At 44.5% G+C, this 20,807-nt stretch overlaps 1 protein-coding gene across 1 annotated transcript in view; it reads left to right on the top strand.

Annotated features, from left to right (window-relative positions):
- ITGB8 (integrin subunit beta 8) overlaps positions 1 to 20,807 on the top strand; it is a 135,779-nt gene that overhangs the window by 82,430 nt on the left and 32,542 nt on the right. The window contains exons 6-9 of the mRNA XM_083189134.1: positions 5,180 to 5,338; positions 9,068 to 9,172; positions 9,256 to 9,345; positions 14,477 to 14,611. Coding sequence (XP_083045260.1) covers positions 5,180 to 5,338; positions 9,068 to 9,172; positions 9,256 to 9,345; positions 14,477 to 14,611 — 489 coding nt within the window. The remainder of the gene's footprint in view (positions 1 to 5,179; positions 5,339 to 9,067; positions 9,173 to 9,255; positions 9,346 to 14,476; positions 14,612 to 20,807) is intronic.

Below are 20,807 nucleotides of genomic sequence, written 5' to 3'. Positions count from 1 at the left end.
GTGCTCAAAAAAGGGCATGGCCTCACTGCAATGGGTAGGAATGGTGGCTGGCAACCGATAATGGTGGGCGGCACAATGTCCAGCAATGGCGGCAGGCCGGGAAGGTAGGTTTTTATGACACTACAGTAAGTGCACATTAAAAAAAAAAGGTGTATAATGCTCATGGTAGTGGTGCCTCCTATACACATAATGTGCCCCTTTTGGTGCCCTGCCCACACACACACACACACACACACACACACACACACACACACACACACACACACACACACACACACACACACACAGTATAAACAGGAACCTATATTCACATTACACACAGTAGTGCCCCTTATACACATTGCGCCAGCTAGGGTTCCTTAGACATACTGCCTCAGGTAGAGCCCCTTAGGCACACTGCACCAGGTAGAGCCCCTTAGACACACTGCACCAGGTAGAGCCCCTTGGACACAGAGCACAAGGATTACACACATTGTAATGCCCATTACACACTATACCACACACCGTAATGCCTATTACATTTCATGCCACATGCTGTAATGCCTATTGAATATTATAACACACACCATAATGCCTATTATATATTATGTCCCACACCATAATGACCATTAAATATTATGCCATACACTGTAATGCCTATTACATATTATACCACACACTGTAATGTCTATTACATATAATTACAGGTAAGTGCTACTTACCTACATGCTTGTTGCCAGGAGTGACATGCTCAATGCCAGGGGTTCCATGCTCATTGCCAAGGGTTACATGCTCCTTGCCAGGGGTTTCATGCTTGTTGCCAAGGGAGGTTACAAGCGCATTGCCCAGGGGGGTTAAATGCGCGTTGCCCAGGGGAAAATACAGGCTCGTTGCCATGGAGGTTTACATGTTTATTATCATGGAGGATTACATGTTTATTGCCAGGGGTTTACATGCTTGTTGCCCTGTCGGACACTGGAGGTGAAGGAGTACCTCTAGCATCTGTCACCAAATAGCCGGGGGCCAATCTCGGCAGGGGCACAGGGTCTCTGTATGCTGACAGGGACTCGCAGTTTCACCTAGATCAGTGAGAGCCAAATTCATAATGCAGAGTGTATCATAGAGAGCGTGCTTTCACAGACAGCAACGTCATAGGTGTATGAGAATGGGTCACTGCCTGAACGACCTACAGTGACCTGACAAAAACCATTGATAAAATGCCAGAGACTATTGACAACCGTTGCAGAGAAATAGGGTGGGTTTAGTCAGTCAGGTAACACATGTGCTAACTGCTCACTATGCACAATAGTGATTCTGAGAGAGGGCATATCAGAACACACAACTCCTATTAAACTGTCATGGGTGGGGATCGGCAGAAGCAACACTGCAAAATAAGGGAAGGTGCCATTGTAATGAGCCAAGGAAGAGAGCCAAGAAATATAAACATCTGTTATTGGAGGAATGAAAATCATTTCCTTGTCTGAATCCCTCTTTGTGTTTCTGGAGAGAGGAGCAGTTTACTGTATATCAAAGTCATTCCTGTTGGGTGTGAACAGTGCAGACGTGTGATAGTAGTGTACTGGCGGGATGTGTTTTTGTGTCACACATTGAGTACACAAAGGTAGAGATTTATCAAAGCTTGGAGAGAGGTAAAGTAATATCCAATCTGTTCCTGTCATTTTAGAGGCTATGTTTGAAAAATGTCAGTCACTGGTTGAATGGAACTTTATCTCTCTCCGATCTTTGATAAATCTATCCCTAATACCTGAATACTACAGAATGTCAAGTTACTATTCGGTGTATGCATACCTCTCAGCTCTGCTAGAGGAAGAAGAGGGACGGCATTGCGCGGCCGAATTTGGCCTATGGTCCCGGCTTTCCTGCGAAGTCACGCCCCATTGTCCCCACTGTGGGTGCATGACCAGCACTGTTTGAGTTGCTGGCCATGTCCCCAGGCCCTCTGTCTGCCTGAATAGACACTGTGCGCCTACCGGCAGTGTTACCCCCCCACAGTGGGACACTGCCGGCCCAGGAATGGACACGGAACAGTCCCAAAAAAATGGGATGGTCCTGTGAAAATGTATCACTTCACGGTAGTAGTGTTCCTACTGTTGGTAATGACATACCCAAAGTACAGTATCAAAGCTGGATTGGTTCTACGTTCTAGCATACTGGCCATTCCATACTGGCCCCTTAAACATATATATGAAATTGACATTCTGTTCAGAGTGGAAGTCAGAAAGAAATCAGTACAGAGTGTGATTCTAGTGACACAACAGTATTTTGTGCATGCTCTGATAAATTCTGGCTAACGTGAGATACTCACTGCTGTGATATAAGCTAGCACTCACTTTATAGAATAAAGAACTTGTAAATGGCCTTCTGGCAGTGGAGGCTCCAGAGGTAGGGCTGCAGCACAGTTCGAAATTCAAATAGGGGACTCATTGCCACCAACTGTCATTCCAAACTGCCTGGCAGTTGGTATTCCTCCCCTATTTGAATTTTGGACTGTGCTGCAATCCCAGCTCTGGAGCCACCACTGCCTTCTGGTCTCTGAATCTTGACTTGGGGGTCAGGGAGTGGCACTGTGACACTGCAGCCAATAGCATCCTACAGAGATTAATGCAAGCTCATCTTTTATGTTCTCTATCTTGTTGTTCTACAATTGGTGGACCCAATGGGAAGGGTCTTTCATGCTCTCATTCCAGTACAGAGACTAGTAGGAGGCCATTCAGTTGCGAGACATAAGATATATGTATTACAGTTTTATGATGCAGAGTACTTTATTTAATTAAAGCTGAAGACATTGCCATTTCAAAAAGACTTGAAATTGATCTTATGGATTTATTTGTCCTATCTTCTCTGGGGACTTCTGATCATGATAGCTGTCTATATTGACATATAAAAGAGAACATTCTATGGACATCATTGTCCTGAGTGTGTTCAACTCTCCCAAGCGTGCTCTGCTATGTTTAGTATAAGAAACAATTACAGTAATATTAAGGAAAGCCATTCCACAAGAGATCCGTCAGAACTAGGCTGCTCTCCCCTGTACACACAACACACAATTACACAGAGCATTAGATATAAGGCCACAACACTCCCATTATACTCCCACAAATCAGGGTGGTTACGTGCACTTGCACCGTCACTGTCCAATTCTCTCCAGGAAATGTCCTATTTCACGGAAAGACAGATGCAACTAAATCCTGTAATACCTCTTTCACACCGCACTTGTTAAACGGTATATGGCCATTTTTTTTCCCATTTCAAAACGTTTAAGGTTGCAGTGGGAAAGTGAGTGGATTTACCAGTATTTCAAAACGTTTAAATAGCAGAGTCCTACATGTTCCAGATCCGTTTTTTATGCAGTGAGAATGGCTCTGAAACTGTATTTAGTAAAAGCAACAGATTACAGACCTGTGATAGGCTGTCCCCTGCATTCTGCCTTGAAACGTGTTGAGGGGATTAAACGGGTTGACTGATGTGAATGGTACTTAAACGTATTTAGAACGGTAATCTACTGCAATGTGAAGGCTCAGACCCGTTTTAAATACCGTTTAAAGATGCTGGTTTTTTAAACGTTTTGGCAATGTGAAAGCCGTATGACTGTGCTGTTTGCAGATACTCACTATTTGTGTCTGTTAGATGATATATGCAAATCAGGATCAGCTCCAATGTGTTCCACTGAAATGTGCTTCATCAGCTCCTGTGTGTCCCGGCTAGAGGTGCTTTTTCTTTATACTTTTGTGTGATTTAATTTTTGTTGATCTGCAGTAGATTTAACCATTGTGTTACTTCTCATTGTTATCGCAGTTCTGTTTCATCACTACTTTCATGTTCTAGTTGTTGTAATCATAGGTTTCATTCTGCTTTTTCATGAGCAAAATAATGTTGAACTGCAGATGGGGCAGATGCAGCCTGTGCAGAGAGATTAAGGATACATTGCTCATAGCAACCAAACAGATCCTGCCTTCCATTTTCTAGGATGCAATAGAGAAATGATAGAAAGAATCTTGTCACAAGAAAGGATGTTTATGGACCCGGATGAGCTTAGTAATGGGCCCTGACTTGAGAGCTCAATAACAAAGGTGGCAGGTTTAAGATAAGATTTATTCAGAAACTTAAAAAGTCATAGGGCAATAATATTAATGGTAACTATCAGACCACAATGAATAGAAGTGTTCTGCTCTGCAAGGTGTGCTGGAAGGCTGCAGGTGAGACACACTAGCGCTCAGGCGTAGTGGTGGTGGTGAACTTGGAGAATGCAGGCCAGACTCACCAGCGCTCAGGTGTGTTAGTGGTGGGTTGGAAGATTGCATCCCAGCCTCCTGCTCTGCTCATCAACTGATCCCAGTCTCCTGCTGTGCATCTCTGCCCATCCTGTTCAATCCCGTTAGCCTGCACTGCATTGGCTGATCCCATTCTCCTACTGATGAGCAGTGCAGGAGGTCATGATGATCCGACAGACAGGAAGTGCAGTCCAGGTTACCGGGATTGAACCGGATTGTGCAGAGCTGCACAGCAAGAGGCTAGGATAATACGACTATGAAAGCAGAAGGCCAGGATGATCTGACTAGGAGCAGGAGGCCGGTATAATCCGACAGGAGTTTCCAACAACCAGGAGCAGGATAGCAGACTGCATGCAGGTAGTTTAATATCAATGCACTGGTGATTCCTCAGTGTTCAGAGACTGGATATATGCCTCTGACTGGATAATGATTGGTCATGGTAATTAGCTGACATCTGAGTGGCTCTGGGTTGGATGCAGACCAATCAGCTGACTAGGACTGTCATGGCTGCACCCAGCAATGGGCTTGGAGGGAAACTCAGGTGTTTGTGAACGACATGGTGTTTGTAATGTCGGCAGCACTAGTGGAGGCTGAGAACACATAGTGAAACTTGCATGATGCCAACTGGGAGCGAGACTTGCGACTGATACTCCATACTGTAGATTTGTTTGGGGTGTATTCAAACTGAAATCTAAATTTCAGTGCAAAAGTAAACCTGTCTAACATCTGTGGACTACATGCAAAAGCAGCCAGTATTTACCCTGCAGAGAAACAATGTATATGCTCCCCTTGACACAAAATGACTTTCCTTTTTGCTGGACTGGCCCAATGTTTGAAATAAATACTGTCGTGTCATAATATTCATGTGTAAGATACATATTTGTAATGTTTTTCTTTTTATGTTTCAGAAAGATATTGGCTGGCGAAGAGAAGCCAAGCGTTTCATTATTTTAATGACAGATCAAACTTCTCACTTAGCACTTGACAGTAAATTAGCGGGAATAGTCACTCCGAATGACGGCAACTGTCACCTCAAAGACAATGTTTACACCAGAGCTACGGACATGGTAAGGAGGTGTTACTGTACAGGAACAGGCTTGGCAGGGCCGAGGTACAGAAGGCAGGCAATAGGTCACCAACATATGGTAGACATGCATTAGGTCCAAACAGTTGACAGGTTAATGTTGACAGATCAACAGGGTGAGTTGAAAACTCGACATGACAATGGTCAAAACACAAATGGTTGACCTGTTTTGACCTGCGTTACATCCAAACGCAATGCTGCGAGTTTTGCAGCGTTGCATGTGGACCAGAATAAGGCCCTTTGTGCATTGTTTTGATGTCTGTAAAGTATCTTGGAGAACGCGCGCTGTATAAATACATTGCACTCTGCACGTGCAGTACAGAATCAGCTGTGGACTTCCTGTGCATCGATTTATGCAAGAGCTTCTCCAACATGCAGTGGATTGTTGCGCAGCAGCAGAGGGCAGAAACTAGGGGAAGAATGGTGTTCTTTACAACGTACATAGGGCCTGATTCAGACTTGATCACTGGGCAGTGAAAGTTCAGAACCCAGCGATCAGGTACTGTAAATGCCGCCCCGAATACGCAACATGCTGCCCATGTGCATGCATGCGAATGCATTCGCTGCCGTGCATACAGGGGGAACTCCATTCAGAATAACTCACCACCGAATGGATTTCCCCCTGCTCACAGCCGATCATCACAGGGAGAAGGAGGCTGCTGCTGACATCACAATGGCAAGGGAATGTCTGCGTTTTCCAGGGCGTTCCCAGAAAACACTGGCGTTCCTCCCCCAGAACGCCAGGCATCTGTCAATCAACTTGCTAACGGCCATCGCTGGGTTCGTTAATATGGATCCAGCACATATGCGCACTGCGGACCGTGCGCATGCGCGCTTATTCATTAATCGCTTGGGCTCCGAATTCGCAGAGTTGAACTCGATGGACGTACATATTTTTTTCAGCCTAAACTACTATGTAACTACTGTAAGTCTCCCCACAATAATATGTTGCCTTCGCTAAGGGCTAATTGCATCTTGTGATACGAGCAGCTCTGCAAGTTACGCAAACCTCTTTATCCTCGGAGCAGTTTGCGCTTGTGATTTCGATGCCAATTCTAACAGATCTGCATGATCCGCTTTGTAAGTGAGGACCTTGTGTATGGTACACAAACTGCGGATATTGCCTTTAAGTATGTTTGCAGTGTATATGAAATGCTGTATTGTTTCCTTTGCTGCAACACAACCTTACATTGTTCAGTTTCTCTATAAGACATTTGGATCACGGGTATAATGTGGCAGTATGACGCTGCATTTTATAATCTACAGCCGCTTGCTTCCAACTTAACTATTTGTGGTGTTTAATGAACATAAAATAGGAGAGTGCGTCCCGGCTAGAGTGTGTAATCCGTTAAAATCTCTTTCCGTTTGCTAGAACCACAAAGACCTCACTCACATGCAGATGGGACTAGATAGGCTTCTCTATACAAATCACTGTACTGCATTTCCTACACACTAAACACCATATTGGCTGATGTATGCCCACACTTACCGGAGGGTTATTTATTCATTTACAGACTTATCTGTATACTATTAAGCCCGATGGAAGCAAATGCTTCGAAAGCTAGTAGATGTAATTTATTTGCTACGAACAGATGGCAGTGTGAGCCCGCTCGAAGAAAATGCTTCCAAAGCTAGTAGATGTAGTTTCACTCACTGCCAACAGATGGCAATGTTTTGGAGATGCAGGGACACTAGACATTTACTGTATACATAGATTATACTAACTACTCCTCACCTATATAAGGTGAAGTACCGCCACTTACCACTAGAGGCCACTCAATAGATCAAATTACTCCTTTGAGTGCAAAAGATGTCATAACAGAAAGCAATTTTTACAGGGAAACCAATCTGTTTCAAACATGCTGTATATGGAGAGAGGGAGCTGTGCAGGCAAAGATTGGAGGTAGGAGCAGATAGGGACTGGAGGGTGCGGCAAAGAATTTCTTTGCTAAAACTGTCACAGCTCAAAGTGAAAGTATATTGCAGAAGCCGTTATTTTGACAGGCTTTTTAACTAGTCTAAACTAAAGATAGAAACAAATCTTATTGGGGAAAAGAATCAGCTTAGGTTTAATTGTAATTAATAATAATATTTAAAAAGGGGAAGTATGTTGGTGATAAAAGAATGGTCCTATTTACAGTACAATATCTGCAAACATTGCATTACCAAAGCTGAACCTGGGTACGCACTAGACCAGGGGTAGCCAACTCCAGTCTTCGAGAGCTGCCAACAATTCATGTTTTCCAGCTCACCTCACAGGTACACAGGTGCACTCATTACCGACTGACACATTTTAAAAGATCCACAGGTGGAGCTAATTACTTCACTTGTGATTCTGTGAGAAGACCTGGAAAACGTTAACTGCTGGTAGCTCTCAAGGACTGGAGTTGGCTACACCTGGACTAGATGATATGTCCGGATGATAAAAAAGGCCCCAAAAAATATATATCAAATGAAGTAGATACATGACTATATCATTAACAATGCGCGCTCCCATGGCTCATTATCGACCCCCCCTGTCATCTGTATGTGCAGTCAAATTGTGCCTATGTCCTTCTATTCTGTTTTACAGATCTCCTTGGTAGCACAATTCAAATAATTAGCCACACCTGTAGTTCTATTATAATTTGTCATCCAGTAATGAATGCACCTGTGCACCAACTAGGAGACTTGTAAAACATGCTCTGTTATGGGGTCCCTGAGGAATGAGTTTGGGCATACCTACCAATTCACCACGAGAATGTCCCGGATTTTGGGGACGTTACCGTGGCCCGCCTGGGGGCAGTTGGGAGTCCCTGCTGCCATGCGCACAGCGTCTATTACCAACAGGCAGAGGGGCAGCAGCATCAAAATGGGGGCGTGGCCTCGCATGAGTGACGCGATTTGAAGGTCACGCCCCCTCACCGCGAGGCTACGTCCCTAAAATTTCAGGTGCATGGCGTATGTCCCACTGGACCACCAATGAAAGTTGGGAGGTATGGTTTGGGAAACACTGTTTTAGACTATAGAATGGAATAAGATCCCCAGATTTGTGAAGAGGTGGTTTTGAAACCCCCATTAAACCATCACCAAACCCACCAGAAAAAAAGACTAGCCTTAGATAGGGGTGTTTGCTGGAGCAGCAGGTAAATCAAATTATTTTGGGTGCAAGGAGGAAGGGTTAGGCATTTAGAAGTGGGGGGCGGGAGGGGGGGGGGGGATAAGGTTAGCCTGTGAGTTTGAGGGGGGGGGGGTCTTTGTGTTTCTTGCCCTTAGAACCAAATAAGCAGACAATAACTATAGAGGAAGGCAAAAGAAACTTGGTGTACAGTACAGTGCTTATGCATACCCTTAAAGGTGCCCACACTCCACCCATAGCTATGTAACAAATTATAGTGTGTATATGTAGAAACCTTGCTAAACTAGAACTATGAGCCCGGTCTAGTCAATGCTTGATGACCATCTTCATGTGGTTAAATTAAGTGCAAGGCATATTAAGTACATTCTGTCGCTCTACTTGTCATATAACCAAGCATTGGTATTTTCAAGTACTGTTTATTAAAAAGAAGCACATGACTGATTGACTGCTGAATCTTATAATTATAACTGTCCCAAAATAATGAGTATCATTACAAATTTCCATATACTGTATCTACTGTACACAGTTTTTATATAAAGAAGATAAAGTGTTATTTTAGTGTTTAGTAGTTACTATAGCCTTATTTCTTCACAGGAGAACCCATCACTGGGCTTGCTTGGAGAAAAGTTAGTAGAGAACCATGTTTATGGGATCTTCGCTGTAAAGCAAAGCTCGTTTAATTGGTACGATTGGTACAAGGTAAAACCACTTTATAGATAAGGATTTTCAGTGCATCTGTGTATTTTAGCTTGTGGATAACATTTGGAATCTCACTTTCTTAGGATCTCTTACCACTGCTGCCAGGGACAGCTGCCAAGGAACTGAACGCCGAGGCATCTAATATTCATAAGGTGGTGGTAGAGGCTTACCAGGTCAGTATGGTAACCGACAGTTATTTATCACAATTCCTGTGAAATCATTTCTTGTTGTTTATCGTTCATTTAGTCTTAACCAGTGCACTTTCCTCCTGACATAGGGCCAGATCTACTAAGCTTGGAGAGATATAAAATAAAAACCAGTCATCTCTTCATTTTTCACACATCCTCTAAGGCTGGGGCCACACATAGTGGCGCAGTGGGTTCCATTCAGCGGGACCCGTTGTGCCACACGGAGCCTGCACATAGGCTCCAATGCGGCCGCCCACAGATTAGCGGTGGCACCACAGCCGCTAAGACGGCAGGATGACCGGATTTCAAGGTGAGCACAAACATTACAATGTATGTGTTCACACTGGGCCTAATTCAAACTTGCTCGCTAGGCAAGGTACATTCGCCGTAGCGAGCCACCCGGTAGGCGCTAAATCCCCCCCCGGGGCCTAATTTGGCCCCATCCAATGAAAGCTGAATCACCTCAACAGTGCCGCACTGTGCAATACTAGAAATCCGGTCGCCAGTGGCCGCATCCTGTTGTAAAGGTTCTAGTTCCACCACTGTGTGTGACCCCCCTCCCCCCCTTCCTCCTTGGACCGATCGAGTCCCGCTGAATGGGACCCGCTTGGACGCTATGTGTGGCCCCAGCCTAAAATGACAGAAGCGGTTTGGTAAGGGGTCCATACACTAAGCTTTGGAGAGAGATAAACAGACAGAGATAAAGCACCAGCCAATCAGCTCCCAACTGCCGTGTTACAGGTTGTAAAGGGGGAATGATAACAAGTTATCAAAAATAGAGGCCCATATAATGTGAGCCGCTGTGTCAAGCAGAAGTAAAATAAATGGGTTGTCAGGCCCACACAAACATATACAGGTAACAAAAAGATGTCAACTGCGCTGTACAGAAAACTTAATAAGGTGGTATTCAATTGGAGGTGCCAATCATTGTAGGAGGGTGGATCAATAAGTACCTGTGTTTGAAGACAGGTGGCGTTGCTAAGGAAAGTTGGTATTACAGATGGAGCCCCTTTCATTCAGGCTGGGGCTGGCGATCGAATCGCCAGCCGCCAGCCTCTGCCACCAGCAGCTGGAAGGGGGCCGCGCACAGGAGACACTCATGCGCCTCATTTCGACGGAGCTCCCTGTTGCTCGCCACCGCCTCCCTGCACCCCCCCTAACCTTACCCGTCTCCCTGAAGCAGAGACCGGCAGGGTTTCGGTCCCTGCTGCTGAGCGACTGGGACGCGCATGTCTGTGAGACGCTTGTGCATCCCAGTCAGCTGGAGTCCCTCTCAGCCAGAGCTCGCCAGCAGGGAATCCTGGCGAGCCCTGGAGCTGAATGAGAGGGGCTCCATCTCTAACACCATCTTTCAAACAAAACCATACCAAATTTAAGATTTATTCACCCACCACGACAATGCACTAGCTCCCTCATACAGAATTGTTGCGGCCAAATTGCATGAATTGCGCTATGAATTTTTTTTTTCCGTTTTAGGGTTAGGGAACAGAAAGAAGTCGCAGGGAGCCAAGTTGGGTGAGTGCGGTGGATGCGGCAATAATTCATAGCGCAATTCATGCAATATGACCGCAACAATTGCTGGTGCATTGTCGTGGTGGAAAAAAATAACCTATGAATCATTCTGAAATTTGGTATGGCGTTGTTTGAAAGATAGTAGTACACAATAGTAATACCAACTTTCCTCAGCAACGCCACCTGTCTTCAAACACAGGTACTTATTGATCCACCCTCCTATATAATATGGAAACATGCTTTTAATAACATTGAAAACATGAAATTTCATGTCATGTTTTCAACGTCATTAAAAGCATGTTTCCATATTATATACAATGATTGGCACCACCATTTCAATACCACCTTATAAAGTTTTCTGTACAGCGCAGTTTACATCCTTTTCTTTTAATGTTACAGCTGTGCTTGAGAAATAAAAGATAAGGGGCCTTATTTTGGTTCATTCTTTCTGACAAAATCCTTCTTAGATGGGCAAAACCATGTGCACTGCAGGTGGGGCAGATGTAACATGTGCAGAGAGAATTAGATTTGGGTGGGGTTTTACTTCAAAGTGAGATCTATATTGCAGTGTAAAAATAAAGCAGTCAGTATTTTCCCTGCACAGAAACAAAATTACTCACCCAAATCTAATTCTCTCTGCACATGTTACATCTGCCCCCCTGCAGTGCACATGGTTTTGTCCATCTAAGAAGGATTTTGTCAGAAAGAATGAACCAAAATAAGGCCCAAGGGGCTAGATGTACTAAGCTTCAAAAGTGATAAAATGGATAGTGATAAACAGCCAGCCAATCAGCTCCTACCTGCCATGTTTCTGACTGTGTTTGAAAAAAGTCAGGCAGCAGCTGATTGGTTGGTGGTTTATCACTCTAAATTGTATCACTTTTGATGCTTAGAGCATCTGGGTGTTGGGTACTTTATCTCTTTCCACTCTTTCCCTTTCCAAACTTTGACAAATCTCCTACAGAATCTCTTTCCACTGTATTCATCTCCAATCTTTGATACTTCTCCCATAGGGATAAAGCACTATGAAGCACTATAAAGAACGAGCATACATTTTTGACATGTTAATAGCTTTAGGAATCTTGCTCGCCTGAGACAATCGCACACATTCAGTAATAGAGATCTGTGGGGTTTGTGTAAGCAAAGTTCCACCTGCTCATTTCCATCTTCTGCGGTCGCGCCCGCACTCTACGTATTGTCTGACAATATATATTAACTGACCACTGCCACATTTAAAGTGTGGGAACGTTAGAAGATATTTTTAAATTCCAAAATGTAAAAATGACAATACAAGTTTTCCTTGTGCATTGTTCTCTTAAAAGTCAAACCAAATTTGAACTGGCAGTACCAGATCTTACCACACGGCTTGCTGTTGAGTCATTGTGCATTATGCATTTTATAGCGAATGACAGATGATGGGTATTGATGACAAATATAAGTGAGCGATGTGACAACATCAGTGAAAGGGAACCTGCTTGCAGAAAATATAGCAGAGGTCTGCCAGACTACAGCTGCTGCACTGTTTGATAAACAAAATTTATTATTTATTAACATTTACGTTTCTAGTGCCAGCATAAATAATGGTAATAATGAATGAAGAAATACTGGCAGCCTGAGCTGGTTTCTACAGAGAGGGCATAACCTAGGGATGCCCTTACTGTAGTGGAAGTAATACTGTCACCCTGCTATAGTGTAATGCATTATTGTGGCGGAGCAATGCGGACCCATTGTGCCATCTGGCATGGCAAATTTGTGTTATTTTTTTTCAACTGTGATCTCGTAGACCATGGGTCTTCAAACTGTGGCCCTGACAGTGTTGGCATGCTATTATAAGAAAAATGTGGCAATGCATGTTGGAACATGTAGTTTTCTCAACATCTGGAGGGCCGCAGGTTGAAGACCCATGGTCTATGAGATCACAGTTAAAGCAAAATAACACAAATTTGAAATCCATTTGAATAAATATATGACGTCCCAAACATTTCTTCACCACTTTATTCATTCAAAAATATTTACTATTGTTTTACTCCAGGGTTGCCGACCCTCCCGGAATTTCCGGGAGTCTCCCGAAAATCGGGGCTCCCTCCCGGCCCCCCGGAAGGGTGGGCAACCCTCCCGGATTCAGGGGGGACCCCCGCTGTCCCCCGGATCGCGGCATTAAAATGCCGCAATCCTCAGGTCTCAGAGGAGGGGGCGGAGCTAAAATGACACAATCGCATCATTTTAGCCCCGTCCCCTCCACGGAGATCACTGAATTAGCTGGTTTAACAGCATGGGGGTGGGGCTTAGTGATGTCACGCTTAAGCCCCGCCCCATGAGCGGCTACTGAATCTCTCCTCTCCGGGCTTCTCCCGGAGAGGAGAAGAAGTAAGTCGGCAACCCTGTTTTACTCTCTTGATCTGATCACTACTGAACCAACGGCCTGCAGATGCCTAATTATGGGGCCGATTCAGAGCCGTTTGTAAGGGGTTCGAAGTCTGCCCTGATTTTTGATGGATGGGGGATCTGCGCATGTGCGTATATGCGCATGGGCAGACCCCCTGTGTGAACGTCTTCGGTAAGTGTCACACTTGCCAAGGCATTCCCATGGGTAGGGGTGGGAAGGGTACGGGCAGGGGAGAGGCATCGGGAGAACACCCGGCATTTTATGGGTGATCCCATGAAAACGATGGGCGTCCCCGTGGGGGTTATGGTATGCTAGGTCGACCATGTCTAGGTCAACATTCATTAGGTCGACACTCTATGGTCGACACCCTATGGTCGACAGTCAGTAGGTCGACACCACTGAATGGTCGACATACTCATGGTCGACAGGGTCTAAAGGTCGATACAAGCTTTAGGTGAACAATGGGAAGGTTGGCAATCAAAAGGTTGACACAAGTTTTTCACACTTTTTTTGATGTCCTGAATGTCAACACAGTCGACATGGACACTAAAAAAGTGCACCCTGTCCCCTCGCATGGCTCGCTGCGCTCGGCACACTATTTCATTCTCCCACCGCACCGTAGTGGATGGTAGGGCATGAAATACCACCTGTCGGCACATGTCGGACCAGAAAAATGAGAAAAACTCGTGTTGACCTTCCCATTGTCGACCTAAAGCTTTTGTCAACCTTTAGACCCTGTCGACCTTGAGTATGTCAACCGTTCAGTGGTGGGTGTTGACTTAATGAATGTCGACCTAGACATGGTGGACCTAGGGTCCGGATACCCCCCTGGGTACATACAGGGCCTGATTCAGACCGGTTTGCAGTCTGGCGAACTGGTGTGAATCAGGCCCTGTATGTACCTGTCTTACAACCGGCTGACCGCGGAGCGTGCAGGTGACGTTACAACTCTATGGTAACACAATGCTATCTGAGCACCGTAGAGCAGGCCACATTTGTTCATTTGTTAGCTGAGGGGAATCCGGTAAATCTCCCTAGTAACAAAGCACGCTTTCCATATAGCTAGTGAACGCAGCTCACAGAGCTCTCTTTGTGCAAAGGAAACAATTCATCAATTCAGACAAACCCAGACAAATAAGCCGTTCATTGTGCAGCAGAAAAGAGACATGGATGTTTTTGTAAATAAAAGTTACAGCGAACTTTGATGTGTTCTTCCAGGCACTTCTCTCAGAAACGAAGATTCAAGTGGATAATCCCACCAAGGGTATTTATGTAAATATTACGGCTCTATGTCCGGATGGAAGCAGACGTTCTGGGATCGAAGGATGCCATAATGTAAAGAGCAATGACAAGGTACTGTATTCTGGTATATCCTCTGCAGCTGTGGTCATCAGTTATATGTGAAATGTTTGCACAGCGATGAATAAATGGATCCGATCAGTCACTTATCCACAATCCGTTCTCCTTTTGTCTTTTCTATTGTATAATGCTTATCCCATTGCAGCAATTATAGCAGCACAGTACTGTACAAATGACATTAATGTGTAAGAACCCCTTTTAAATAATACCCCAGCTCAGGCAGCGGCTACAGGAGGGGGAGGGGTGCACCAGGTAGGTCCCCAGCAGTCCTCTCAGCGATGGCAGTGGTGGGCTGCAGCGGGAGGGGGGGGACCAGCCGATCTGCCCTCAGCGAAGGCAACGGCGGGATGGGGGGCACCAGGCTGCTCTGTCCCCAGCATTCCCCCCAGCGATGGCAGCAGCAGGAGGGGGGCACCAGGTAGCTCCATCCCCAGATCCCCAGCAGTCCCCCCAGTGATGGCAGCGGTGGGAGGGGCACCCGACATTCCAGATGGGAGGCCAGGTGAGTAGCTTTCACACCAGCCAGCTACCCATGAAGGTCCTAGGAGCAACCCTGCTAGCAGCTAGCTAGGGTTGAAATCCTAGAACCTCGGTCTCGGGAGTCATTCACACCAGTGCTAGAGCCGGGTTGTTCCCGGGGCCAACCTGGAAATTTTGGCTGGTGTGAAAGGGGTATTCATTAGTACCTGAGTTATTTAGATGTATTCATCTTTGCTGAAGTTTGGATATCACTAATACCTGTACAGTTGGCGTGCCTTGAGGACCGTGGTTGGGAATACCTGTTATAGACTATGGCAGAGTTTCCCAAATTCCACCATTAGAGGCCAGGTTTTAAACCTGGAATGTAATAGAGTTTGGAAAACTCTGGAGTATGGCACAGAGGTGTATGCAAAGATGGACAATATTAAAGAGGGTGCAAATCTGCAGTTGTCTATTGAAGTACTTCTGTGTGCAGGAACACTGATTGCACAACTGTTAAATTCATTAAATCATTGCCTTTGGCAGTGAGAAGTGTAACCTATTACACGAGAGGGAGGAGGGGGGGTCATAGTTTTATATGCTGGAAAATTTATTTTTTAATTCAGCTCACTTAAAACCAGCTGTTTCCTCTCTCACGTTGGTCTGTCATCAGTATATAACTAGGTTTTGCTACATACATGTTTTGAAAAAGTTTTAAATCTTTATAAGTTATTTAGCCAAGAGAGTTTTTGTTTCCAAATACTATCACTGCATACCTCCCAACATGACCCTTTTCTTCAGGAGCGGCAGAGTGCACTATTTCTGCACTTCCCTCTCAAGTAATGATTCACCTGTGCTGAAAACCTTTCTTATCAATTAACCTGTTCAACCCAGGTGATGGCAATCATAGATTACGAGGGAAGTCCAGGAACAGAGCATTGTGTCCCTCCTGGAATGTTGGGAGGTACAGTACTGTCAGTCACTGGCCGTCTGAAAAACTGAAATAATATATTACTATAATGTTGCAATAGAACAGGAACAACAATTGGCAGCTACTTTATCAAGAACAATTGGAACGGTAGTTACTGTAATAATAATAAACCCTAGTTAAACCTAGCACACAAAACTTTATATTGTGTTCATAGTGATGACCCCCACTCCCCCTGGAATGTCCTGGAGACTCTCCCATATCACATGGAGGTGGCAGTCTGGGGTTCACACTGTGATTTGCTGCTTTGCTCAGCGATTGGGTAAGGGTCACATTGCTCACGTTGTGACTCTACACCCCATTATTTCTACCCTAAAACCCCTCTAATGTCAGGAAGAATTAAGTGTATGATAATACACAACATAGTTATGTAAAGATCTAGACCCTATCTTTAAACTGACAATATAGACATTGGGGGATTAACAGTTTCTTATATAGCGCACGCATATTTCACTGCGCTTTACAGAGTATAGTTGAACATTCACATCAGTCCCTGCCCCAGTGGAGCTTACAATCTATATTCCCTACCACATATACACGCACACAGACATTCTAGGGTAAATTTTGTTGGGAGCCAATTAGCCTACCAGTATATATTTGGGATTGTGGGAGGAAACCAGAGTACCCAGAGGAAACCCACGCAAGCACGGGGAGAATATACAAACTGCACAGTTACAGCCATGGTGGGAATCGAACACATGACTGATATCCTGTCATAATCAGGTTTATCGCTGTAGTCTCCCCTTGAATAATTTGCACCCTTTTCCAATAAGATTGTAAGAGATACAATTGGGAGCTTTGAGAATGGGAACTTTTTCCAGTACATTTTCTAGTACATAGTTCTTCTTTCAGAACTGACTGTAGGTATGATAACAAACTGATATACAGCCACGGACACCTTTCATACTGAGTGTTCACATGATACAGCTGTAAGTCACAACGTTTAAAGTAAGTGATTTATTCAACTTGTTTTAGTGTACACTAGACTGTGTTACCAAGGTGCATACACATGTGCTGCAAATCATTGCTAGTCAGTTGTCACAATCTGCACATGCATGTTGCTAGAACTGTCAGAAAAAAGAAAGTTATACCTGGGAGTTTTGCTATGGATACTGTAGCCTCCTGTTACAAGTGGAACACTGATATGAGTATGTAACTATTTTCCTATGCAATAGTTACTTTACATTTACGGTGCAGCCAGTAAATTCCAAATAGTGTTAAGTTCTCTTTGATAACAGTAATTGTTTAGAAGGCTAAAAAGTGTCTATTAAATGTTTATCTGTTTATGAAAATGTGAAGATAAAGTTTTTTTCTAATAAAAACTTGACTGTTCACACATTTATACCCCTTTCACATCGCACTTTTAAAACGGTATATTGCCGTTTTTTTTCCATTTGAAAACGTTTAAGGCTGCAATGTGAAAGTGCCAAAGTTGATTTACCGGTTAAAGTTAACCGGTATTTCAACACGGTTAAAAAGCAGAGTCCTACACGTTTTAAAGCCGTTTTTTTGGCAGTTTGAACAGCTCTATTTCAATGGCTTGAAACGTGTCCCTTGGGGGTTAAACGGGTTGAATGTTTGAATGGTATTAAATGATTTTTAAAACGGTTTTCACCTGCAATGTGAAAGGTCTCAAGGCTCAGACCCGTTTTAAAGTCCCATTTAAGAATACCGCGTCATTACCCATTTCTGCAATTTGAAAGCAGTATTACAGTGGTCTCAGAACCCGGAACTTGGGCTTCCAGCTCCACTTTCTTAGGGGAAAAGTAAATAAAAATAATAACAATAAAACAATAAATTGAGAAAGAACCCCCTCTGATTTTATTTTACAAATATGATTTATTACCTTTTGATACATCATTCTGTTAAATAAGTTTAATTGAGCAGGTGGAAGTCTACCTTCAGTCTATGGAGTTTATTACTAGTACCCCTTTCACACCAGAAAATGCAGGGACTCAACTGGGAATACAGTCCAGGGCTCAAGCAGGGACATTCCCGGGTTGGCCCCTTTCACACCAGCCTAGTCCCCATTTTCTGGTGTGAGGGGGGCAGTGTGGTCCGGGCAGCAGCGGGGTCCGGGGTCCAGACTCCGGGCAGCAGCGGCTGGGCGCTTGTAGCGCTATTTGCAAGGCAGCGGGGTGGGAGAATTTGAAAACATTTTTTTAAAAACTGGACGGACACTGATTGGCTGACAGCGTCCAGCCAGTCTTTTCAAATTCAGCAGCTCTTCCCGCCCCTGTGAACCTTGCACACCAGCGCTAGTTGTGAGTTGTTCCCGGGGCCAACCCGCGAATTCAGGCTGGTGTGAAAGGGGTATAAGATGGGCATTCTAATGAAAGTGGGATGTTGCCACGGGACACCAATTAGATTTTACTTAATAATTTAGCCCCTTCTAGAAGATAATACAAATTGGTTGACTATAGCAACATCCCATCTTAAAAAGAACTACTGTCTTAATAAATAAAACCCTATATGAGGAGTTTTGTATTTAGAATACCTATGAATTCAGTCTCTAATTCCTGAAAAAAATAAAATAAAAACAAAGTGTAGTTTCCTTGTGGAGTCCTATGAAGGAACATCCCCTCTACAGCTTACATGACACATCTGACCTCGGCATGACCCGCACATCTGTTATGGGAAATGTATTGCACAAACGTGTCAAACTATTCCACATGCACTTTCCACCTTGTTACATTTTTCACCATTACACACTGTTGCCAAATTTCCTGACCATGTCCAGCTCCGATCCTAGCAAACGTTGTAAAGGTCATTCCATTAATCTCTGCACAATGGAAATGATTTAAAGCAAATAAACTTTATTTTGTCACCTACAATGTGGTGTCATCGTTTGCATTGTAACCTTAGATGTCACTTCCAGGACAGTGCAAAACCAGCTTTGGTCATGTGACATGTTTTGCGCAAATGACATTGATTTCCTCCAGGTTTGAAGATTTTTGCACTGGCCAAGTGTCTGATGCAGAAAGTACAGTTTGATACATCAGGGTAGGGTGATGGTGCTGTGCGCGGTAACACACAGAAACAGAATTTTATACCAGCACAGAGCAGGTGGTCCTCTGATCTTCTCCAAAACCCTTAAAGGGACTAGTTCTGTATCATCACGCAATTTGGTGGATAAACAGATGTCTTAAAGCACTTTGAAGCCTTTAACAGTATCACGTATTCAAGCTAATATCATTAGTTTAATGCAGGCAGGGCCTGACTGGCCATCTGGCACTTGCTAGTGGGGCCGATGGCCAGGTGGTCCGATTTATTTTTGCACAGTGGAGGCTCCGCCTCCTGATCGGCACACAGAGAGAGCCGCTGGACTCGCAGCGGGCCAGTGGCTCTCTCTCTGTGCCATGATGAGGTCCAGGAGAGAGGGGGGGAAAACACGCCACTATTCCCCTCTCTCCTGCAAGCCGGGGGAGGCAACGCACGCATGTGCGGTGCAGGGCGTGCGCGTGCACAAATGCCAGGGTGGACTCGACGGCCCAGTCCATCGCTGAATGCAGGACATATATCTGCCTGGCATTTCCCTGATTCCCCAATCACCAGATGACTTTCACAGATTTGGGAAAATACACTATGTTCACCATTTTTTGATTGAAATTGACAAATCAAGATTTCTAACATGCCCCAGTCAAACTAGGTAATTGCCCAAATGGTTAAAGAGCATTGCCCCAAAGACAACTCCCTGAGAACTCTCCCAGGTTCTCATGGCTTTATTGTTACATTTCTTGATACGGGATGCAGTCAAAATCCCGACTGTCAAAATCCCGACAGGATCAAAATCCCGACAGGGTCAAAATCCCGAATGTGTCAAAATCCTGACATAGACAAAATCCCGACATTTAAAATCCCGACAGGGTCAAAATCCCGACATTTAAAATCCCGACAGGGTCAAAATCCCGACATTTAAAATCCCGACAGGGTCAAAATCCCGACATATAGAATGTACAATGAAACAGTGTACATGCCTTTCGGTCGACAGGTGCGAGGTCGACATGGTTTTTTTCACTGTTTTTTGAACCGACATGTGCCGATAGGCGGTATTTCATGCCCTACCATCCACTAGGGCGTGGTGGGAGAATAAAATAGTGTGACGAGCGCAGCGTGGCACCGTGCCCGAAGCATTGTGAGCGAAGCGAGGGGCTGCGGTTCACTTGCAACTGTGTCCATGTCGACTGTTTCGACATTCGGGTAAAAAAACAGTGAAAAAATCCCATGTCGTCCTCGCACCTGTCAACCGAAAGGCATGTAGACTGTTTCACCTGTACATACTATGGGTGAGATTTAATAGGATGAGAGATTCAGAAAGTGAGAGATTTGGTAAGAAATCTCCAGTTTTTTTAAAGCGGCAATCATTTATACTGCAAAATCAAACCGGTTTTGCAGTGTAAAGGATTGCCGCTTTAAAAAAACTGGAGATTTCTTACCAAATCTCTCACTTTCTGAATCTCTCATCCTATTAAATCTCACCCTATATGTCGGTATTTTGACCCATTCGGGATTTCAACCCTGTCGGGATTTTGACCGTCGGGATTTCGTACCGAATCCCTTGATACAGCTTATAGCACTTATATCTTACAGATAATGAGGAGATGCATTCAACCTGGTAAATTGATAAAGCGAGTGGAAGGTGATCATGCACCAGCCAATCAGCTCCTTAATGCCTGTACGAGGGTGCTGTACTGTCAAAAGAAGTCCACATTTAGGGATGTGAGTGGATTTTAGGGAAGAGCT

The sequence above is a fragment of the Crinia signifera genome, chromosome 5 (assembly GCF_055691185.1).
Source record: "Crinia signifera chromosome 5, ASM5569118v1, whole genome shotgun sequence".
NCBI classification, from domain to species: domain Eukaryota; kingdom Metazoa; phylum Chordata; class Amphibia; order Anura; family Myobatrachidae; genus Crinia; species Crinia signifera.
This window is presented reverse-complemented; position numbering and strand designations above follow the sequence as displayed.